We start from the raw sequence: 25009 nt of genomic DNA on the forward strand, positions 1-25009 counted from the left end.
TAACCTCCTCCCTGAAATATTTCACTAGGCTTCTGGGAAAACTCACATTAAAATGTAGGCCTTTTCAAAACAATTTTCAACAGTTGGTGCTGGGACACCTGCATATTCACAAAGAATGAGGTTGGACCCCTTCTTCACACCATATACAAAAATAAACTCAATGGTTCATATACTATAGTTTTAGTAAGAGCTAAAACTATGAAACTCTTAAATATAGATGTCTTCTTGACCTTGGATTAGGTAAAGCCTTCTTAGATATGATACAAAAAGCACAACTGACCAAAAAATAAATTAGGTGGACATCATGAAATTAAAAACTTGTGCTTCAAAGGACACCAGCAAAGTGAAAAGACAATCCATAGAATGCAAGAAAGTATTTGCAAATCATCTATCTGATAAGGAACTTATGTTCAGGATATATACAGAACTCTTTACAACTCAGTGAAGATAAAAATCCCAGTTTTAAAAAGGAGTGACAGGGCTTCCCTGGTGGCGCAGTGGTTGAGAGTCCACCTGCTGATGCAGGGGACACGGGTTTGTGCCCCGGTCCGGGAAGATCCCACATGCCGCGGAGCGGCTGGGCCCGTGAGCCATGGCCGCTGAGCCTGCGCGTCCGGAGCCTGTGCTCCGCAACGGGAGAGGCCACAACAGTGAGAGGCCCGCGTACTGCAAAAAAAAAAAAAGAATCCGCCTGCAAATGCAGGGGACACGGGTTCGAGCCCTGGTCCAGAAGGATCCCACATGCTGCAGAGCAACTAAGCCCGTGTGCCACAACTACTGAGCCTGCACTCTAGAGCTCATGAGCCACAACGACTGAAGCCTGTGCGCCTAGAGCCCGTGCTCCACAAGAAGAGAAGAGCTTCTCTTCTCCAACAAGAGAAGCCACCACAATGAGAGACCCACACACTACAACGAAGAGTAGCCCTTGCTCGCCGCAACTAGAGAAAACCCACACATAGCAACAAAGACCCAATGCAGCCAAAAATAAAATAAAATTAAAAAAATAAGTTTTGCAGAATTCTTACAACTGAAGTTCACCAGTTTTCAGAGGGAATTAATTTTTTTTTGATGATGTTAGCCCTTCAAAAAATAACCCTTAGAAAGAGGGGGGAAGGTATCTGTTAGAGAACTTAGTACAGTAAATGCAATAACAGACTTCCTGAGCTCCAAAGACAAAGCTTGGCTGCTACAAACATATTCTTTTTGGAATTAACACCTTTTTAAGCTTTCATCTTTTAACTCCTTAAAGGCTGTGTATATTCTGACTCTGGTTTTGCAAAGAATCCTTGGGCTTATTACTGTTAGCTTTCAAGTAGTCATATATTTGAATCTTCCATTTAAGGATGAAAGATAGTTATTGAAATGTATATTCTTATTCTTTGAACTGGTAAAATTCAAAGATAGGATGCTTAAATGAGAAAAATTCCAGTATGTTTTGGCTGTAGCAAAGAAGTAGTTCCAATAATAACTCATGCACTAAGTCAGATGGGATATCTCTAGGCCCACAACTACCCTGGAGATCTGACCCACTGGTAAGCAATTCTTTGTTAGTAAGTGGGTACCATTTCCCCTCTGGAAACCAGTTTGCTTGATGAGAAGGAAAAGGTGGTCTAATTTAGGTCTCATTCAGTAAAGAAAATAGTGGTGGTGCTTAGGAGACTCTTATTTTAGACAAAATTAACTCAGAGGAAACATGCTTTATTTTAATGATATACACATGGATTAGAATCAGACAGCTGTCAAGGAACCAAGGCAGCCACTTTCTCCCATTTTTCTTACCCAGAGGCTTCAGGATTTTTCATTTGTGGGCTTTCCTAATGTCTGCTTCACTCAGCATTTCTAATCTGTCTTTAATACAAACAATTTCCTCAAACCTCAGTTTACACATCTTGTATTTGCTGCTCAATGACCTTTCAGGTCAGTTAATTCAGTTTTCCAATTCTAATTCTAAGAGAAGACAGTCTGTTGATTCATCCTCTCTTAACCAGTCAGGAGGTTGCAAGTCATCAAATGTTGACTAGCCTATGGATCCACTGGAATGTATGCCTGTCCCAGGAGTTGCCAGGTCATGGGCAATTTAGGGATAGTGGGAGCCATGGGTGAGGTAATCATCTTCTCTTGTTTGCTATATCTCTGTATCCCCCTACTGTAGGGGATTTAGGCTTTGTAAGGACAGTCTTGGTCACCACTGTATCTCCTTTGCCTAAAGCAGCATCTGAAATATGGTTGAGTATTCAAGAAATATTGTAATTTGTGCCTAGGCTAAAAATGTGACCTTGATTTCAGTTGTCTTGACCTTTAGATGGGTTTATGACTTGCTAATTCTGAGTGCCTATGGTGATGATGCCTACCAGGTCTCCACCAATTAGGATACTGTATATAACCCTGTATGACAAGTGCTCAGTGAATATTTATGTAATGAATAAAAGAAGCCAACTTTTTCATTTCTTTAAAAAATAAGCAAACAAATAAATGCCAGAACGCCTCCCTGGAAGCAATGCTCTTTTTCCATGCAGATCACTTCGGTTTGATCTCATTAAATAAAACATAGCATTTGTCAGTATCATTGATGGGATGCTGGCTTTTTTCCCCTATATGTATAATTGTTATCCTTTATGGTTCAGGAATTTCATTAATGCTAATCTTTGGGGTTTTGTTTGTTTGGTTTGGGGGTTTTTGTTCAATATTCATTGAACATCAGAGTTAGAATATGCATTGAGATCATTTATTCCAAATCCTCCATTTTATGGCCTTACGGTTCAGTCTGGCAAAATTCAGAAAAAAACATTCCCAGTAGGAAACTGCAGCTGGGGAGGGGGTGGTGCCAGCAGCAGTTTGTAAGGCTGTAAGGAGAAAATCAGAAGAGCTGACTCTTCTGGAGGAAAGGATACAGCTTTTGGTGACAAGCTGCATTCTTTGGCAGTGACTTTATTTTTCCTTCACCACAAACCAGACTTGTACTATTTCCAGCCTCAGCACATTATTTAGGCACTTCCCCACTGCATTGTTTTATTTAGTTTCTGAAATTATATCATATTCCCTAACCTGGGTCCAACTTTTAATGCAGTGCCTTTCAGATAGACAAGTTCACACTTTGATCTGTTTCTTTCTTGACTTGTAAACTCTGAGATTCGGGCCCATTTTATTTTTCACAACATTCATCATTTTATAGATGATACATTATTTATTAACAAACAATTGGAACACTTCAGAGATTTTCCTCATCAGGTCAGACCTTGCTTTTTTGTGTGACTGACCCTGTCTTTGCTCTTTGCTCTGCCTCAGCACATTTTGTAAACCTTTGTTCCTTGTCTATTCTACCCCTTTCTGTGATGCTGCATTTCTTTTCCTAGCACATTTTAATTCAAATTTTTCCCTTTCTTTAAGGCAAATGCTTTTGCTTGGATTCTCTTTGGGGTTTTTTGTTGTTTTTTGCATGAAGATGTAGAGAATTAAAGAGGAAAAAAATGTTTAAATTTACTTGAAATATATCTGCTTCTCTTACTGTGAATTCCCTCTTTCTCAAAATTTAAACTCACAGGGCAGGTACATGTATGTCTCCTATCAACATTGAGAAAATGGTAGTTAGATATGACATTTAAGTAGATGCTGGGGATAAAGGGAAAGGGGGAAGAGATGTGTACTTCAGATGACTAATGATGTCATTATAGGAAGGCCCAGATATTTGAGCCCCTATCGTGGTTGGTACATTTTCTTAGTTATTCCTTACAACGTTCTTTTAAGATGGGTATTCTATTCATTTTTCTGATGAGGAACCTTAGGCTTAGAGGTATTAAGTAACTTGTCTATGGTCACATACCTGATAAGTGCCAGAGGATGAAATTCTATGATATGTCTGTGTTCCTTCCACTATACTTTTCTATTATTAACCTAGATAGTGGGCATAGAAATTCTGAGCTTGAGAAGGATTGTGGAAGTAGAAGGAGATAATTAGTTTGATTTTGGACAAATTGAAGTTACTGTGGGATAGAAAGATAGGTTGAAATTTCAGAGAGGCAACAAACCAGGTTATCACTTGGAGAAGGAATGTTGGTTGTAATTTATATCAGGTTTTCCTTTTTGGTTTTATTGTGGCATAATCCAAATCCTTAGCAAAATTTTCATAGCATGTTTATAAAATCCTGATAAGAATATATGACATGGATTATAGGAACATGAGTGCTTTGATTTAAATCATTCAGTTATCCAGTAATGTTTGAATCCCTACTATGTGAAAGATACTGTGCTAGGTAAATAGTATATATTGGTGGGCAAAACAGACATAATCCCTACCTTTATCAAGCTTACAGTCTAGTGGTGAAGGAATACACTAATAAAATAGTCACGCAATCACCTTTTTAGCCCAGAGACAAAATACTTCGTGAATCGTATTCATAGACGTAGATAGAGGTGAGGGCAGCCAACTGAACCACCCTTGAAGGTTGCCAGCATTTATATTAATTAGCAATTTACTGTATTGGTGATTTAGATTTTCATAAACCCATTCATTTTGTACGAAGTGCCCTTGTACATTGTAAATGATTAATTTGTAAATGTTATTTTCCACAGGTCTTCAAAATCGTATTTAGGATTCACTTTTGGAGGGATTGGTGGAGATACTATTATTATCAGTCATTCTTTTTTCTTTTTGTGGTACGCGGGCCTCTCACTGTTGTGGCCTCTCCCGTTGCCGAGCACAGGCTCCGGATGCGCAGGCTCAGCGGCCATGGCTCACGGGCCCAGCCGCTCCGCGGCATGTGGGATCTTCCCAGACCGGGGCACGAACCCGTGTCCCCTGCATCGGCAGGCGGACTCTCAACCACTGCGCCACCAGGGAAGCCCCTATCAGTCATTCTTAAAGAATATACTTAGCAAAGCAAAAACAGCTCTGTAATCCCAGTATTATAGCATGTATACTAACTTTAATAAGTATAGAAACACTGAAATGAGAAGGAACACGGGAGTAAGTTAATGGGTGACTATTTTTAGCTATTAGTAGATAACATTTTTAGTAGGTCATTTATTCATCTATCCATTCAGTAAGGAGCAAAACCAGACACAATTCTTATCATTGATCTTACAGTCTGGTGGGAAAGACAACATTTAAATTACTGTAACTAAATATAAAATTACAAATATGACAAATGCTATGAAGGAAAGTTACTTGTTATATAAGAGCCTATAATAGAGGAGAATGGTTAGTTAGGGAAGATTTCTGAAAAATGGAAGTTGAACTGAGCTCAGAAGGAAGAAAAAAAAGGTATTTAAGCAGAGTGATGGTGGAGGAGAGTGTTTCATGCAGAGAATACAGCAGGTGCTATGACTTCACATAAGAGAGATCATGCTACTTTAAAGATCTGAAAGAAGGCCAGTGGGGCTAGAAAGCAGTGAGTGAGTTGTTAGATGAGGAAGGAGAAGGGTGAGTGGTAGGTAGGTAGGTAACCAGACTATGCAGGGCTTTGGAGGTCTTATTAAGGACTTTGGACTTCATCCTAAGAGCAGTGGGAAGCTATTGAAGGAGTTTTAAAGTATGTTGAGGAGGGCATAGGGTTGGATTTGTTTTGGACAGATTGCTGTAACTTCTGGGTAGAAAACAAATTGAGATTTTCCTAGCTAATATTGTACACCAGGAAAGAAATGGGAACTTAGACTGGAGTATTGGCAATAGACATGGAAAGAAATGAACAGATTCTATCAGCATTTCAATAGAAAATAAATTCACTAGAACCCGGTGATGTATTAAATATGGGAAGGTAAAGGGAAGGGAGGTACCAAGGATGTTTCTGTCTTCCAGAACTAGAAAGGTGGTTGTGTCACTTACTGAGATAGGGAAGAGGACCAGGTTTTGGAGGGGAGTTCATTTTTGGACATCAAATTAGAACTGTCAAAGTAGAGCCTGGAGTTTAAAAGCGAGATCTAGACTGGAATATAAATTTGTGAATCATTTATATCCAGGTGGTAGTTTTAGCTGTCAACATGGACATAGTTTTGGTGAAGAGTATAGGGCAGGAGAAGAGACCAGGACAAAAATAGTCACACACTCCAAATACCGTCACATCATGAGGTTCTAGGGATTAGAATTTCAGCATAAGAATTTTGGGGGACACAATTCAGCATATAACCCTTCTATGTCAAAGGTGTTTTTCTCTGTGCTAAATAATAAATGTTCAAAATGTTAGTTCCTTCAAACTTGCTTTGAAAAAAGGAATAAAACAGAAGTACTGTGTAACTGCCATTGTCAAAACACACATTTTTCACAAAGGAGCATTTCTTTTTTTTTTTTTTTTTTTTTTTTTGTGGCCACGCCACACAGCATGCGGGATCTTAGTTCCCCGACCAGGGATCAAACCCGTGCCTTCTGCAGTGGAAGTGCGGAGTCTTAACCACTGGACCTCCAAGGAAGTCCACAAAGGAGCATTTCTAATGAACATCACCAAATAAACTGCTTGAAAACAAAGGAGTCAATGCAGGCACTATCCATCACTCTTTTTTTGGGTGGGGGAGGTGGGTAAGTGCCAAACCCGAGCCCCCTGCTGTGGAAGTGCAGAGCCCTAACCACTGGACTGCCAGGGAGTTCCCCCTATCACTCTTAACATTATCTAGAATGATCTTCAGTTCCATTGGAGGACTCATAGTTCTTAGCATATAATTGTAATCACAGCTATGATTTATTACTGCAAAAGATCGCAGATCAAAATTGGTAAAGGGAAAAGATGCAAAGGTCCATAGGAAAGACACAGGCTTCTAAGAGTTCTCTCCTAGTGGAGTCACATGGAATGTGCTTAATTCTCCAGCACTGAATTGTGCCAACATGTTTGAAGTGTTATCTACCAGGGAAGCCCAAAGTACTGAGCCACTGCCTAACATATACCAAAATTCTAGACTCCCAGAGGGAAAGCAGGTGTTCAGCATAAATCACACTGTTCACACAAAGAGTTTAGGCACAGTGAGCCATTAGTTAGGGAATGTTGAGAACTGTCCCAGAGTCCAGATCTTTTTTTTTTTTTTTTTTTTTTTTTCAGATCTTTTAAACAGTGCTGTTTTTATATCCCCATCCAATCTTCGATTCAGTGTCTTCTAGCTGACAGGAGAAACAAGTTTACATTTTGCCACCTAGAAAATACCATTGGATCTCTAGTTACTAAATAGCAATTCATACTTAAGGTCATTTTTAATAAGTATGATGGGACTTAAAACTAGGTGTGTGTGGTAAGAAGGGTGAGGCTATCTTTAAAATATCAGGAGCTCTTAGTCATTTTCTTCCCTGTAGAGGGTTTCTGAAAAGTTGCATATAAACTGAAATTAGAATGGTGAATCACTTAAAATATCTAGAGGGTTTATTTCGTTTAACAAAAATACCAAAGAAGAAAATACATCCATAATGTGAATAAGAGATAGGCGTTTTGTTTTTCTATCTATTAATATGCTTCTTTGTAAGGTAGAGCTTTCCTTTTCTGTTCTGCTTTCTGTGTTCTCTGTACCCCTATGTGAACCACAAGACCAAAGAAATCTAGCCTCTTAAAAAGCACATGCTTAGAGACAGTTAAAGTCTTTTTGTTTGTAGTATAGGTCTTTTTGTTTGTAGTAGGTATGTTCAGGGATTAAGGAGTACCTCATTACCCACAGTCTTATACTAATTGTTTCACCGACTTCCGTATGAGTCATATCTTGATGTGGATGGCGGCTCATCAAGACTGGTCAGTTGGTCTGGGACTGAGAATAATGAAAGGTAGTCTAGACTGGAAATCATAATTCAAGGGTTGAAAATCTGAGCTGGCAGGGGTTACAACAGAGGCCGAAGAGTTTCTTGTATTCAGAGACAAGCCACAAAGATAGGACCAAAGCCAGGGGCAATAGTAGTTAGCTTCAAGTCTGCAAACCAGAGTCATTTGATGTTGAGAGAAAGCAGAGGGTTAGAATAACTTACTACAGGAAGTATCAGAGACTCAAATCTTATAATTTAATTTTTCAGACTGAAAATCCCATATTCATAAATAGTGTTTTAAAAACGGTATTCTATTGATTCCTAGGATTCTGCGAAGGTACCCCAGCTAGGAGTGGGGGTGTGGGATTCTATTTTTCTATCAGCAATAGAGTATATTTTACAGGGCAGTTTCAAAATGGATTTGATGTTCTTTGAAATTCTTAAATTTTAGAAGTTGTTGAAATTATGAAACCTTTATTGCAGATGAAAAATCTTTATAACTTTATTAGAAATTCTTTATTTTGATGGCTTTCTTAAAATGTCATTTCAATGTAATATAAATGGACAAAGTCCAAATCATTTAACTTGGAGAATCTCCTTCCTATCCAGCAACCAAGCATGATGTAGTGGAAATTACCAGCTTAAAAGGGAGACCAGAATTCTAATTCCAGCATTGTCAGTAATTTTGTGACTGTAGGTAAGCTTGGGCCTATAAAATGAGAGAGTTGTTCTTAAGTGAATTTCTAAGACTCTTTTTTGACAAGTTTTACTTACCTCTGTCATAGTCTAGTCCATTTCTTCTTTTTAAAAAAAAAATTGTTTTATTTCATTTTCAGCTTTACTGAGTTATAATTGACATACAAAATTGAAAATTCAGTCCATTTCTTAAACGTTGCAATGCTTTTCTATAGTCACATACTAGTAGAGACAGAATAATATTGTAGTAGCTAACATTTATTTAATGAGCTTTTGTATGTGTGTCTCATGCTGTACTGGGACAGCAGTTACAAGTCTCTTTTAATTCTTACAGTAGTCCTGGTACTTTACACATAGAGAAACTGAGTCTAATAGAGGTTAAGTAAATAACTTGGTCAAGGTCTTATGACTGATAAGTAGCAGAGCAGGGACAGCCTTTTTGACTCTGAACTATGAAACTTTTCTGCATCGAAAGTTAGCCTGCTAGGTATAAAACCTTAAAAGAGGTGAATTTCTAAACCAGAGGTGAAACAGCCATTTTTATGATCTTTAATAACAGAAGGGTCATGTAACTTTTATATGCACTATAAAGCCTGGTCAGCAAAGTTATTTTTCTAGTGTATAAAAGATTCTCTGAGTTTGACCTACAAACTGAAATTTTTTGTATATATACAGACTTGTTTAAAAGGAAATATTGGTTAAAAAAATAACTTTTTATAAAGCAAAAAATTGCCTGTAGTCACAGTGGTGTAGATATATAGGGCTGAAAGAAAGTTTTCATACTGTGCTAAAGAAATGCAGTTTTTAATTAGTTAATTAATTTTTGGCTGCATTGGGTCTTTGTCGCTGCGCACGGGCTATCTCTAGTTGCAGTGAGCGGGGGCTACTCTTCGTTGCGGTGCACGGGCTTCTAATTGCAGTGGCTTCTCTTGTTGCGGAGCATGGGCTCTAGGTGTGCAGGCTTCAGTAGTTGTGGCACACGGGCTCAGTAGTTGTGGCTCTCAGGCTCTAGAGCACAGGCTCAGTAGTTGTGGTGCATGGGCTTAGTTGCTCCGCAGCATGTGGGATCTTCCCAGACCAGAGCTCGAACCCATGTCCCCTGCATTGGCAGGCGGATTCTTAACCACTGCACCACCAGGGAAGTCCTGAAATGCAGTCAGTTTTGTACTTCACTTCCTCTTTGAAAGCTAGAAGAATTGACAGTCTCTTCTCACTTGATGACTGCACTTGTGAAAGCTTTACTGTATTCTGTATAATCGGCTTAATTCTTTTATAGGTGGACACCTATGTAATTAAGCTGAGGCTAGAGGCAGAGTCTGTCAATATTGGGTGGTAGGGAGGAGGATTGGGGAAAGCTTTAGGTCAACAAGCTGCTAGACGAGGTAGGATTTGGACCAAGGGGCCTGCAGGGGATACTAGAGGGGATAGCAAGAACAAAGCCAGTAAGATGGACAAGCATGAAACATAGGAAACAGCTAATTGGACTGCAGTAATAAACATAGCTCTTCGAATGCAGTGTTAATAGTTATAATAGCTACCATTTATTGAGTTCCTGCCATTCCAAGGTTCACCATCTTTCTCATTTAAGTCTTATAGCAGCCATATAAGGTAGGGTAACCCAGATAGGTTAAATCACTTCAACACGGTCACTCTGTTAAGTGGCAGAGAAGTGACTTTAACCCAAGGTTATCTGGATTCAAGAACCATACTTAATAATAAATCTTCTTTGCATGTAATATGAACTAAATAAATATTTGGATGAAGAATATAGTTCTGATAAGCACTCACATGCTTGGTTATTATTTCCTAAGTCATGAGCTAGAAGTATGAAAGTAACCATTAATGATTTTATGTGGAAATTCATAAAACATGAAACTTTGAACTACTGACATTTTACCAGAGAATGTAATCTTAATTATTTGATAAAGAATTTACTGTGTTTTGAGATCTTTAATTACAGATTTGTTCTGAATCTCAGAGAATAGAAATATTTAAAGTCTTAAGTTGAACTGCCTTTGATAAGAAACTCAATAATAACTACTGTCAGAAAAGGGTTTTATAAGAATAAGGCTAATTTAAAGGTACATAATGGTATCTTTAAGAGACATTGTAGTGAAGTGCCTTTTTCCTTGAATTAGATATTTCAGTATTTGAGCCTACTTTATATGTATCTGAGACTTTCCCCTAAAATTTCTCTTTGAAAAGGATATTTATACTTGAGCTTATGAAGTCTCTAATTATGGGTGCATTCTTAATTATTTTATTTTGAACCCCAGAAGCCATTGGCTCAAAACAGCTTCAACTGATGCTAGTTCTGAATGCTTATGGAGGTTATTTCACAGAATTTTTTTTTTAAAGCTTAACACAAATTTAGCAATTATTCCTGGAGGCATAATCTCATACTTGCAAATGTTGGCTGTCATTGTAAATGAGTGCTTAAATTGTAGAAATCATGAGTGATCCTACAGGATGAATGAAAATAACATTTTGTAATGTAATGTGAATAGGTAGTTGTGATTTAACGTAAATTTTCCCATGAAAACATCATACATGGATTGAAAGTGTTATGGCTCAGTTTATACAGTAGAGATGTTGTCTGAAACACCATATTAGGTGGCTCAAAAATGGCTTTAGCCACAATGAAATCATTAGGTCAGAGATGCACTGTTTTCCTCGTATTCATTGAGGTCTCTTCCCAAATGTCTCATCAGAGAGATTTTTTCTGAGTATCTTACCTAAAGTAGCATTCTCCATCAATCTAGGAACTTTATTTTGTTTACTCTGCACTCCCCATCACCTAGCACATAATAGATACTCAAGTATCTGTTGAAAGACTGTATAGAGTGTGAATAAAATTATCTCATAAATGTGAGTAGGAAAAAAAAGCAATACAGTTGACCCTTGAACAACACAGGTTTGGACTGCACGGGTCCACTTATATACAGATTTTTTTTTTCAACAAATACATACTGCAGTACTGCATGGTCCATGGTTGGTTGAATCCTTGGATATGTATTCCATTTGGAAGGAAGGTGGCCTTATTTGGCTCACTGGATTATCATATCTAAATATGTATCCAAAAGCCTAAAAGAAATTTTACAGAAGTTTATTGCAATAATGTCCAGTCTTTCCAAATAAATAATAAATTAATTTTAAGATTGTTGTCTGTAAGGAAAGAAAGAATAAGTTTGCAAATAAGAGGAATCTACAATGGCCAATTCAAATGTAAATAATGATATACTGAGACCACAGAACTCCATTGTGGCCTACAGAATATTGAATACAGTCCATTTGGTTAATTAATTAGTTACATTGATTTATCTTTTTGTGTATCAGGAATGAATATGTCTGTGTTATATGGTTTTCCTGTAGAAATACTTGAAGTAACATTCCATTCCAGTTTTTCTGTAAAGCTGTGTTTCAGTATCCTTTAAACATAGGTCAGATATGCTAAAGTTAAGGCAGGGTAAAAGAGAATCTCATGCTACTGCATACTTGTCCAGTCTCCTTCTCCCCAAGGCCCCCTCCCCCAGCCAAAAAAGGAAGAAACAAAAGGAAAACACTACCCCAAAAAACAAATTTTTAAAAAATAATTCTTTTCTCCATTTAAAAAAATTTAGGAACAAGTTCCAGTTCCGGTCTATCATCCAACACCTAGCCAGACTCGCCTAGCAACTCAGCTGACTGAAGAGGAACAAATTAGGATAGCTCAAAGAATAGGCCTTATACAGCATCTGCCTAAAGGAGTTTATGACCCTGGAAGAGATGGATCAGAAAAAAAGATCCGGGAGTAAGTTTTAATTTATACATATTTCAAAGATCTATCTTCATAGATCTGATTTTTAAAAATACTCTCCTGCATTTTGGAAGTCAGATGTTTAATCATTTCTTAAAAGGAAATGTTTAGATGTAGCAATTAAGAAGAATTTTCATATAAAAATAGCTAAGAAATAAACGATGGTGTGAATTCTGACCATTTTATATGTTGCCTCTGTCCATTTGGATGACAGTTAATGTCAGTTAAAAATGATTTACCTGTGTAATAACTGTGAACTAGTACCAGCATTGCTGGTGGCCTAATCAGTTGGGAAAGCCATTTGGCAGGATGTCAAGGACCTTTAGATCTAAATCCTTTGAAACAGTTAATTCTAGAGATCTATCCTAAAATATGTGCCTCACTTCAATCCCTAGAGTTTTATGCATAAAGATAGTCACCATAGTTTTATTTAGTGAAAAATAACAGTAGAGGAATACTTTGGTAGGTTATGTAGCCATTAAAATGGTTTGCTAAGGGTTTTAGTGATATGAGGAAAATCTTATCCATTTCTTAACTTGTAGAATAATTGTACTAAGCCTGATGAGTTAAATATAAGGGAGATTTTGTCCTCAGAGCTCATTATTGTCTGAGAATCCCTAATGAGGACAGCCATTCTCCTTTTAGGTTGAGAATGGTCGTTACCAACACAGACATAAAGTAATTTACTATGTTGTGTTTGGCTGTTTGAGCTGTAGCACCATTTAGGGCTAGTACTTAAGATTGTAACCTATCTAGAATATTGACTGCCGAATTGGGTTGCTTCTTGAACCTGTAGATGAGTGCAGTGAGCTTGAAACTGGGGTTATTGAAGAGAACTTTAGCCTGTAGCAGCCCAGTAAGTAGGCTGAAATTAGTGGTTCTGTATTTACATACACTTATTATAGTGAAAACTATATGGGATTACACTAAAAAAGCAGTTCAAATAAAATTAATCTAACATGGTTTCCTACGTACTAAAGCTTCACATTCTTCTTAAGGTTTCTTCTGTAATAGCTGTTTTACAAGTAAAATTCTAGCAGTGGACTTGATCCCTGTGATACCTTTCTCTTTGCCCTGTTGATTGCTCTCAAACTCTTCAAATTCCCAGGTGACTGAAATAAGAGATTGTGGCTGTATAACACTTATTAAGAAAAAATTCAATCTGGATGCTTAGGTGGTAGGATGACAGGCAAGCCATTTTCATCTGTTCATATTAACACTGTCTTTGTAATGGGGATTTTAAAGAATATTCTAGCTGGATCACTTCTCTAAAAATGCTTTCTTATTTCTCTCCCTCACCCTCAACAGGTGTGTGATCTGTATGATGGACTTTGTTTATGGGGACCCAATTCGATTTCTGCCGTGCATGCACATCTATCACCTGGACTGTATAGATGACTGGTTGATGAGATCCTTCACGTGCCCCTCCTGCATGGAGCCAGTTGATGCAGCACTGCTTTCATCCTACGAGACTAATTGAGCCAGGGTCTCTCATCTGACTTCAAGTGAACCATCATTTTTGGTGGTTTTGATCTTTTGTCACTGAGCCCAAAGAGCCAGGGATTAGGAATTAAGATCATGCACAAAAGTTTCCTAAAAATTCCTGCATGGCTGCAGGAATTCCTGAATGGCTGCAGATGTTGGGGAAAAAAAGTATGTGATATTTTAGAAACTTAGGGGGAAAAGTAGGAAGGTATTTTTATGTAAAGCCTTGACCCAGTGTTCAAAAATATAATTGTATTTAGATCTTGTTATTGCTCCAGTACATAGGAATTGTGTAAAGTGTTATACAGCAGCTGTATATGTTTAAATTGTGTCTGTTGAAGATTAGGAAAAAGATAGTGGTTGTTTTTCCTAAATGAAATAACTTTCTTCTTCCCCCCACCCAAATTCTTTTCTCAAGTTGCTGGCATTTGGGTCAAGGTTTTATTAAAAGCTACATTTTATAACACTGGCACAAAAAAAGTAGTTTTAAGCTTGTTTGCACAGTTCTTTTTTTCCATTGGAAATGGAATTCATTGCCTTAGGTCTTTTTAAATAGTGTATTATTATCGTTGGGGCTGGCTCTATGCTTGAAAACCAGTTTATTTATAACCTGTTATAAGTGCTATATCTGTTTGCAGTTAGGAAATGCAGAATTCAAAGTGATCTCCTAGCTTGTAAGCAAACTGAGATGCACTATCCCTTTTCTATAAAAAAATGAGTTAATGTGTCAAGAAACCAACTCTAGTAAAGTGGGGTTTAATATTACCCTTTCTTATGTGTTTCACCTAATTATTTTGGTTGTTAATATGGTGATAATTAAAAGTCAAGGTAAATTTTAAATATTAAGAATTCTGATTTATTGAGCTTGAATTATGCCACCATGCTTATGTAAAAATGAAAGTGGCACCATGGTTAAACTGAGAAAAGTTTCTCAGTTGCAACAATTTTGATTTATTCTTTCCTGTGACCTCCTTCCCTGTTGTCTTGAACATAGCAAAAGGATACTGCATCTCTTCTTATTGTAGTGCTGAGGTTACTGAAGTTATATAAAAACACATCTCTGTTTCTGTTGGAAGGACAGTCCTGCTAGTTGACTGACAATTAATTCTAAGCAGGGAGAATTAAGATAAATGTGTTTCATGTTTTGCACACAAATGCAGAATTTGTATAACCACATGACTTCATAGTTGTGATCTCAAAAAAGAAGGAATTTCTCTTTTATCTTTTTCTTGCAGTTAATATAAGAACACTGAATCTCTAAGCTTCTGAAGTGTTAGAGGTAGAGATGGTCTAGTAAAGATGTAGTTGTAATGTTTTATCCATTTAGCATGTGTTTATTTTTCTTTATGTACTCGAAGGTGACATATTTGTACAACTCAGTAATATTACAGCTAAAAAATCATTCATTAGCAAAAGGAGAAGCAATCTCAACCCAACAAATCAGAAATGTTTCTTTTTATTTTATATTGAGTTGAATATTTGACTTTAACACTTTTCTACATACAAAACACAAGTCTCTTGAAGGGTTCTTCATAATTGCATTATAGAAGAATTTAGTATGTCATAAGCACTTAAAGATTTGACATTCAACTGTAGCAGTATCCATTTTGGTTAATTTTCTTATGAGCCCCATGATGAGTTCGAGAAAAATTGAAAGAAATTAGATTATCAAGTTCTGTTAAATTGTTACATGTATCTTGCTTAAGTTTTTGTTCATTAATTTATATCCAATTACATAAAGCAAATTTGGAGGAAACACCTGAAGTTGTGCAATATTTTCAGCGGTATTACTTTTTTTATCTTTGTGTTTTCTACTTAAACATGATGTCTGTCATCAAGTATTATAGTCACTTTCCTTTTTTCTAGATTGTTAAAATTGGTAAATGAACTTTTTTTTTTTTTAATCATCTTCTATGTTGCTGTTAGTCTTTATTACAAGGCTTCTTTCACAGAAGTTTGGCAGTAATATTGAAGGAACCAGGATTGAGCTGAATGCTTTTTTTTTTTTAAGGTATTTTGTATTCTTTAATTTTGATCTCCACATACCATGTTAAGAACCATCAGTTTTGGCTTTTACCAAGTTAAATAAAGTTATAATACAGTTGTAAAGGGCTAAAGTTAGAATTGATTACATAAGAATATTCTAATCCTTTCTTTAAAACACACATGTATAAATTTAATTACTTAAAAATTTCTAGGTATATATACTTTTGGGGAAGTATTTTTTATGGCTTGGCATTTAATACTATCTAATCATAAATTTAGAAGCTTGATAGCTTCTAAATTTTCTTAAGCCAAATAATAGGTACAACATATTTGGATTTGGGCAAGATATGTTCAGGCTGTAGGATTTGAGATGTCTGGAAAGCCTGACCAGGAAAAAATAAAAGAATCTTACTCTTTTAAATGTAAACCGAACAATTTGAAATACTTTCAGATACTTGTAGTTTGGTTCACACAAACCTTTTAAATGCTATGAGTGTTCTTTATAAGACATCTCAGGTATTAGAAGACTCCAGCTACTTTCGGTTGTCTATGTAATATAAAACAGAATATAGTGAGCATTGAGGTAACAAATTTTCTGTGAACAAAGCTCCTTCTTAAGGAAGCATGCATTTTAAAAAAGGAATAACAATAAAGGAGTTCAAAGCAGAACTGCCTGTGGTCCTGAGACTGAAAATGGCAAACAGGAAAGAAGGTAAGTTTCTTTGGCATAGTTCGGAAATGTAGGCAATTGGTGGCCATGTTTGCTTACAAAGGCATTGGCTAGCAATCAGTTTCTCAGAGTCAGCTGATGACACTTGCATGTTAAACGCATCAGAGCTAATCAGCTAATTTTTTAAGCCTTTAATTTTGAAATTGGACATGAGAAAAGGTTAGTATCTCCTGAAGTAATACTAAATTTACCACCTGAATTTAAAGATCATCTATTCTTTTACTGGGTATGGAAAAAGTTAGTGAAGATAGTTTGTAACCCCTCCTTCTATACCCTGTCTAGCTCCTCTGTTCTAGTCTTACACTCAACTAGACTTCCCTAAGACACAGGCCTGGTTCAGATGTCCCCATCATGTGAGGCATGGGCATGAGAGCCATCAGCATCCTGTGCAGTCTTATTCTGACTGCATTATATTATTCCTTTTGAGGACATAGCTGAATTCCTTATAATTTCTTCCCCCTTGGTCCCACTTTCTAAGTATTTTGCCATTATTAAATTAAAAAGTGTGGAGTAAAAATGTCCAACTATGAAAATTTCCATCTTTGCATTTAATGTCATTACTGATTGACCCACTGTTAGGTGATTTACCTAAGAGCTACCAAGAAGTGGTCTCTGAAAGAATTTTTTCTCAGTTCTATATTGTCAGAATAGGTGTTTGCTTATGGCTAGGCAGTGAGTGGTTTAATGCTCATAATTCAGATTTAGAGAGGACTTTAGTTTGTAGCAATTCAAGTGAAACATAAGGGTTTAATGGGAGGAGTAACTAAATGCTTGATTACATTATATAAAACACTTTAAAACAGTACTTTTTCTGAGTGGTTTGAAAGATGTAGTAAGCATTTTATATATTTAGAGAAAGTTAGCTGGACTATTTGTTAGTTCTCTCTTCCCATAAAGTACTATTTTTAACTAGAGAAAAATAACATCTTTTTTTTTTAAGCTCCTAAGAGTTACATTGTAACACATTAACGTTTATATTAAAATGACATATAGAAGTTAGTAAATGGATGAGGCACATGTACCTGGGGAATATTAATTTAAATATACTTTGTAATCCTTTTTCTGAGAGCCTCTGGTTCTAAAAACAGCAGTGCTGGGTGATTATTTATTCAGATATTGATTGTCCTGATACAAGTATCCAGACTTTGCTTTTCCATTTATCCTTTGGCTGTTTCCTTGCTCTTTAGCATGGATGAAAATCCAGATGAATCCCTTTACAACCCATTTCCTGATCCATAAAATTTTTGTTAGAGGCTTCAGTAAAATTTTACAAAAGGGGTTTGGATTTATCTGCACATCTTAATTGTTCACATTGTTCTTGTTTGCCTTACCACGCTAAGCAATGGTCATTAGCCCAGGATAATAACTGGATCCATCTAATTAATGTTACTGATAGACTGAAACCATCTACCATTTCATAAATTTTTTATGGAAACTTTAAGAGATACTAACTTCCTTTTACATTTTTGTTTTTTGAGAAAACTAACTGTCCACTGGAAGATTTAGTCATCTTTGGATGCTTTCCACAGCAAATTTGGTTTTCTCTGCGTATGAATGAAGCAGCATTATCAATAAGGTACAGATTTTAGGCATTTAAAACTGATTGTGATCAAAGGGTGAGCAGTGCCTGTTTACTTTGAATACATTCTTATCAGTGTGTAACAGCAGTGCTTATCGACTAGATTTCTTCATGCTGAGAAAATGAAATTGAAAAAGGTAACTGAGGGTTTACTTCAAGAGTCTGGTCATAGTGATGAATGCTTATGAGAAGATGTGGTTGGCTAAGCAAGTGATGGGCCCAGCTTTTCTCTGGGGGGCCATATAATAGTTAATCTAGTCATTCAGGATCCAAAAGCAAGTCTTAGGTGTTGTGTGAATTGGGAAGCCTGGACTGTGCTATCAGATTGGCTTCCAGCACTATCCATACCAGAGGTATGGGGATAAGCTACATTCTGCCAATTCCAGGATCACAGCCAGTCTTCGGCTTTGAGCTAGTGCAGAATGATGATCTTCTTTCCATGAGGGTAGCTGAACTCAAGCAGACAGGTAAGTTAATGGCTACAATTTTAGGGTATGCAGTGAAGGGAAGTTGTTTTTCACAAACCATTTGTCCTCATGGCCCTTGACAATCACTGTCCATGATGTTATTTTGATATGAGGAATAATAACCATTCTTCTTTTCAGTAGTGAGATGGGTGCTAATGGCGTTGTCAGGTTGGTCATTTTTGCAAGCCTTGTTCTCAGGATTATTTATTTCTGAAACTTTGCGTTAATGGCATTGAAGATACCTTTGAAGTAAGAAATCATGTTTATGGGTTTGGATTTTTGATAAACTGGGTTGCTGATTTCTCATGAAGAGTAAAGAACAAGAAATGCCAACTCACATTGACTCTTAGAGCCTGATTATCACTTAGCAGCATATTGAAAGGTTTTTTTCCCCCGTAAGTGTGGTAGCTGGTGCAGGGAAGAGGAGGTATTTTAATGGCAATTCTCATGAAGCAGAAGCAGTTGGTGCTGTTGGCCTTTGGCATGGCACTGGCCTCCCAGCTTCCATGTTTAACCCTGTATAGTACATTCTTCACACAGCAGTTAAAATAGTTTTGAGTAAACTGGATGATGTCTTTCATCTGCTTAGAACTTTTAATTGCTTTCCATTGTGCGGAGAATAAAATCCAAGCTTCTTAATGGAGACAGCAGACTTTTTGCCTCTCTCCTTTCATAGTACTCTACTTTCTAGACTTTTTTGTGTGTGCTTTCTAAAATGGCAAGCTCTTTCCTGTCTCAGATCTTTTGTAGTTCCATCCTGTAGTTCACTTCCCCAGATTGTTTGATGGCTGGTTTCTTACCCTCTGGACCAAGAGCCCCTGTTTATTTACTCCATGGCTCTAATTTGTTTACTTTCATGAGAGCAGGACATTTAGGTGCTCAACAGATATTTATTAAGTGAAGGGAAGGAGAAAGCAGGGAAGAAGAGAAGCCCTAAGGAATCTGAGCATTTCTGATGGAGTGGGAGCCACCATCAAGGAGGTTCCCATTGGAAAATCGGGGCCTTATAAAGATCGTTGAGGGTTGCAAGGAGAAGGACAAAGGCAAAGCTCTTCCTGAATGGGCAGCTTTCTAATAAGCCTTGTCTCTAACCAGTACTGCCCTCATCCTCCCCTTCACCTGAGAATGTTGGCAGGTCATAGTTCCTGTATGTCAACTTTTGAAAGAAAGGACATATTGGATACATGTTTTTGTCTGCCCAGTACCCCATCTTTTTTAGTAATAACTCCCAACCGAGCATGTAATCCAAGATAGACCCATTGTAGTACCTCACTCCCTTTCCAAGGCAGTGGTTCTCAGGCTTCAAGGTGCATCAGATGCACTTGGAGGACTTGTTCAGGTGGTTCGGCCTCACCCCTGCATCAGGGGGAGGGGGGACTGATAATTTGCATTTCCAACAAATTCCCTGATATCTCATGCTGATCTGGGGAACCACTGGCCTAAGGGATGGACATTCAAGCCAAGTCAGACTAATCAGAGTCCTTATCTGGGGATTTTTCATACTGGAGGTAGGAAAAGGAGCCCTTTTCTTGTCACAGAGCTGTAAGGACGTAAGGTCTGAACTGCCACGCAGAGAAGTCAGTTCAAGAGAATAAATCTAACACAAAAGCAAAGCCAAGAGGTGGAGAAGGCCTGATGGATGCACTAGAGCCATTGATTCAGTCATCCCCTAGGCCAAACTCACCACTGCCTTCCCACAGTATGTGTGGGCCAATACATTTACCTTCTTAATATACTAAGGACTGTGCCAGGCTATTTGCTTAGTTGATTTCTTTTTATTCTCAGCAGCCCTGTGAAGCAGTTGGCATTGGCCCCATTTTATAGAAGAGTAAACTGATTCTCAAAGCAGAATAATTTGAATTCAGTCTGTACTTTATCCACTATTATCCCATGTAATTAATATAATTTCAAGTTGCTATTTTTAGTAGATCAGGCTTTTCTCTTATGAATTTGCTCACCACCTCTTTTCCACAGATAGTTGTCTGAAAGTCACCTTTAGCCCAAGGGTGACAGATTTCTGGCCCATGGACCACTTTGACCCACAGGTGTGATATGTTTGGCCAGCCAGCACTCTTAGGTGCTTAAACTTAAAATTCTAAGAGTGCCTTCAGCATCGTATGCTTCCTAGTTTGTCAGTGTTCCTACCTCTTATTGCCTTACACCAAACCTCTTCTAGCATATGGTTTGGACTCAAGCCTCAGTCCAGGTCTGAGCCTCTGCATCTGTTCACTACCCATCTCTGGAGTAGCTGACTGGAACTCTACCTATCCAGCTGGGGATTAGATCATGCCTTTTCCTTCAACATCCTGATGATTTTATGAGCAATATGGTTGCTTAAGGGTTGCCTTTGTCCAAGATAGACCCTGTCCCTACCTCATGATGCCAAGTGCCACAGGGGAACCGTGCCACACAGGCATATGCTCCATGTGCTCCACGCCAGGGATTTCTAGTGTTTGAGTTACCAGCCAGTACCTTTTCCATACTTAACAGTGGCCCAAGAGTCAATGTAAGTCAGATCCGACTTTAAGCTGATAATTTGAAAGCTTGACCAGCAGTTCAGGAAAGCATGAGCTTTAGAGTTCAGCTGCCTGACTTCAAATACTTCTGATGCATAATAGCTGTGTGGTCTTAAGGCAAGTTATTTAACCTATGTCTCAGTTTTCCCATCTGTAAAATGGCAATAATAGCTCCACATCAAATGTAAAGTACTTAGAATCACAACTGGTAAATAGCACTTAATATTAGCTAGTATTATTCTACCGAGGGCATATGGTATCTGGTGTTATGAAGTGTTTGTTCAGGACATGAAGAAAAACAAAACCATCCTATCCAGTCATCTGTGAGGTGTTGGCTGTGATGTGTCTGATTAAACTTGAACGTCAGCTTTTAGAAGTCCATAGTGACCTTCTGTAATTGCATGTCTTACCAAAGTAAGGGCTGTATTATATTTTGTCACTTGAGAGCTGACTAGACAGTAGAAGCAACTCATAGATTGCTTACTTTGAAATGGATTTTTCAGGTCCCTAAATGAGGCTCCTTGTTTGTGGACTGACTTACCCTGTTGGACAGTGATGAACTTTGTACCAGATTTCCACAGAGCTGTGCTAACCCAAGAAGAAAGGCAGTTTCCAACCTTGGAAAGCTGCATCTGAGGGCGAGGGTGAGAAGTTCCCATTTGCTGCTTGGTTTTCAGAATCCAGGCACCTCTCACTTATTACTGAATTAGTGTGATGGTGCTAAAGACATAAGAAAACTGTTAAAAAGGCACACTGTTGGGCTTTAAATTTGAAGCAGAGAAGAAGACTGTTGTCCACTCCCTATCATCTTAGAAGACATAAACTTGGGAGTAACTCCAGAGAAAAGTGTCTTTGGATTTTATTCCCTCATCGAATGATTGCAGCACTCAGCAGGCTGGGGCTTTTTAAAATCCTCCTGATGCTCCCTTCAGTTGCTGGGAATCTCCCACCTGGACCTCAGCCTAGTGTTTGGTTGGCATTGGCCTTTTAGGGTCCTGGCTTTGCTGTCAGGTCGTGGCTTTTTTTGCTGTGAATGACGACAGCTGTCTTGGAAACACTCCCGTTCTGACTTGAGAGATAAGGAATAGGGAATCCTGCCAACATATGGGAGAGCTGATAGGGACCAGCACAGTGCTGGAAGCTACCCTGCCAGTCCAAGGCCTGGGACCAGTGAGAGGCAGAGGTAGCCTTTCTGTTGCCAAGAGCCTATTCAGAGCATGTTACACAGTTGCTGCTTCCTAACAACTGAGTTCCTCTGTGTGGCACAGGATTCAGACTTTTCCCCAGATGAGGATTATTTGCTCTCTGGGTGTCCTGGGAGGAAGGCTATCATCACTTCTGGTAAGCAGCCTGGTGGCACAAGGCTTTGACAGAAGGTAGGAAGGTATATATATATCTGTTGCCTCTTTTTGGAGATGAAAGCCCAGAAACAGACTTGACCAGACAGAATCAGAACTGTTGACAGCAGCAAAGAGCCTTAATCTAGTCCAAATTACTAATTTTTAGAGGGTCCATGACTTTCCCTAGGTCACTCTGAAAGGCAGTAGTAAAACAAGGACTAGAATTCAGGTCTCCTTATTTCTAGGCCAAGACTCTCCTCACCTGATCAGGTGCCTCTCCAGGGCAGATGTGCTGGAAAGGTCTGCAGTGTTAGAGAAGCAGTGACCAGAAACGGCTCAAGACGCAATGAGAAGCCCACGACAGAATTTTCACCTTCAGAGGCCTCTGCACAAGGATATGGTGGTGTCAGACACCCAGCATTTTCACCTTGACATACATTTTTTGTTTGTTTTTGGCCACGCCACTCGGCTTGTGGGATCTTAGCTCCCCCACCAGGGACTGAACCTGGGCCACGGCAGTAAAAGCGTTGAGTCCTAACCACTGGACCACCAGGGAACTCCCTCACATACATGTTTTTGATGGACTAACTCAAGCTGCAGGTAGGAATAAAGGAGACAGAACTCATAGCCAGACTGCAGCCGGAGGTAAAGGTGACAGAGGCTAATTAATGAAGCCCAGCAGGAAATAGCAACAACTAGGAAACCATCCTGGCATAAAAATTTAAAAATAAAAGCACCTAAGATGAACATTGAGATGAAAGTGTTTTGCAAACGGCAGTTTTGTGAATTATATGTTTGGTATCCTGTGACCGGCGCTGCTTTTATACTGTAATAGGTAGCATTCTAATATGTGAGGGAGGACAACAGGCCACCTTCATTCAGCAGCCTGGCTCTAGTTCACCCCTTTCACCTGCCCTGCCCAACAACCTGGAAGTAGGCTGGGCTCCCAGCATTCAGGCTGTGGAGGAGAGAGAGCTTGCAAAGGACTTGCCCTCTGTGGAAAGCACTCTTTTGTCTAGTTCTAACGAAATAAATAAGGAGTCTTCCTTTCATAGCATTTCTGCTATGACAGTACAGTAAGTGCAAAAGAGGACCTTGGATGAGGGTTTTCGGCTTTGTTTTCCTAATGAGAATATGCTTTACCTAAAACCCATAACTTCATTCAGCATCAGCCACAGGAAGCTTGGTTGTATATTAATAGATTAAACCACCTAGCTTCTGGCAAATGCTCAGAAGTGTTTGCTAAATACAGCAGGCTGGAAGACTGGAAAAGTTGTCTTGTGGTTCTTCCTTTACAGAAACTGCATTCAGTGTTTGAGGAATCACATTTTCACAGATGAATATTTTTACCAGGAAGATGGTTAAGTTGAAGTATGCTGTTAGATTGTGAATGGTAAAACTTGGTGTTTGTTGGTCACTGAACTTGAGTCCTCACTTTAACAGTCCCACTGGGTGCAAATTCAGATGCTTTTAGGCGCCAGGAAGATTATAAGTGTTGAAAAGAGCCTCTACTCAGCTCCAACTGATTGTTGCCTTGTGGGAATGAGGCCCAATATTGCCAGATTATTAAAATAAGATGCCAGAAACCAGATTTATTTGTGAAATCTCCCCATTTTAAAATGTTAGTAACTTATTCTAAAAATTTTAAAACATTATGTTGGCTAAATAAAACATGCCTGAGCCATATGACTTCTGATTCAAACGTTCTGCCCAGCCTAAGAATTCAAGCAACAACATATTTTACTGAAATAGATGTTGCATGATCTCTTAAAGTGTATAAGTTTTATTACTTAAATATATCTTTTCTCTTAACTGAAAAATCTGAAACACACAAACAGGCCAAGAATAACCATTCTGTTTCTAAGAAAAACGCTGTTGGTAAATAAGTGTACCTCGAAGGGAAATACAGAAGATTTTTATGTTTCATAAATCATTCCCAGTGGTTTCAATTTGGCATATAGCAGACTGGTGTCTGAGAAACTTTACCTGCCAAACTTCTTGGCTTTGGCACAGAAAGGGCCACAGGGCTCCCCCTTCCTTCAGGCCTCGGTATCGCTATTAGTGGCGAAGATTGATTTTTTTTTCCTACAGATGGACTCAAAACTATCTCACTAAAAAGACGTGTTTGATTTTTTTTAAATTGGAAAGTTGTTACAAAGGGAGTGTAAGAAGGAAGGTAGTGGGAGTGTGTGAAACCTCTATGTCCAATCCCCAGAAACCTCAAAGCCTGCAGTGCAGATCCTCCTTTGGGTCCTTCCGGCCCTGGAAGCTGAGACCTCGCTGAAGTCTGAAAAGCACTTTGGCCCTTGGCATCATAGATTTGCCTCCACATCAGTAGGGGTTAAAACAGTGATTTACAGGTGGTTGGTTGGTAGTTTTTTCCAAAGCCAACTTTGATCCCATCATCAGTGTATTTCTAAGGAAAATGTAAACTGTTTATACATTCTCTTAAACATCACAGTGAAAAACAAGTACCCGTATATGTGATAGGGCAGGCAGAGGGCTCCGGCAGCTCTGTCCTTGGCAAAGGCCCTTGGCCACACTGGTGAAAATGCCAGCTTCGCTTCTGCACAGATACCTGTGTCGTGTCATCGCACTGGAGCACTGGTGGGCCCCAACGGCAGGACATGGGGAGGGGATCTTTTTGAAATGTTTCCAGGAGCTCTGTCCAGCTGACTCTGTCTTCCAGCCTGGGAGTGCTGCACAAAT

At 38.5% G+C, this 25009-nt stretch overlaps 1 protein-coding gene across 1 annotated transcript in view; it reads left to right on the top strand.

Moving 5' to 3' along the window:
• RNF11 (ring finger protein 11) overlaps window positions 1-13677 on the top strand; it is a 44274-nt gene extending 30597 nt beyond the window's left edge. Inside the window, exons 2-3 of the mRNA XM_065893709.1 lie at window positions 12022-12191; window positions 13506-13677. Coding sequence (XP_065749781.1) covers window positions 12022-12191; window positions 13506-13677 — 342 coding nt within the window. The remainder of the gene's footprint in view (window positions 1-12021; window positions 12192-13505) is intronic.
• Window positions 13678-25009: the final 11332 nt, after the last annotated feature.

Source organism: Phocoena phocoena, chromosome 1 (genome assembly GCF_963924675.1).
Source record: "Phocoena phocoena chromosome 1, mPhoPho1.1, whole genome shotgun sequence".
Classification (NCBI taxonomy): domain Eukaryota; kingdom Metazoa; phylum Chordata; class Mammalia; order Artiodactyla; family Phocoenidae; genus Phocoena; species Phocoena phocoena.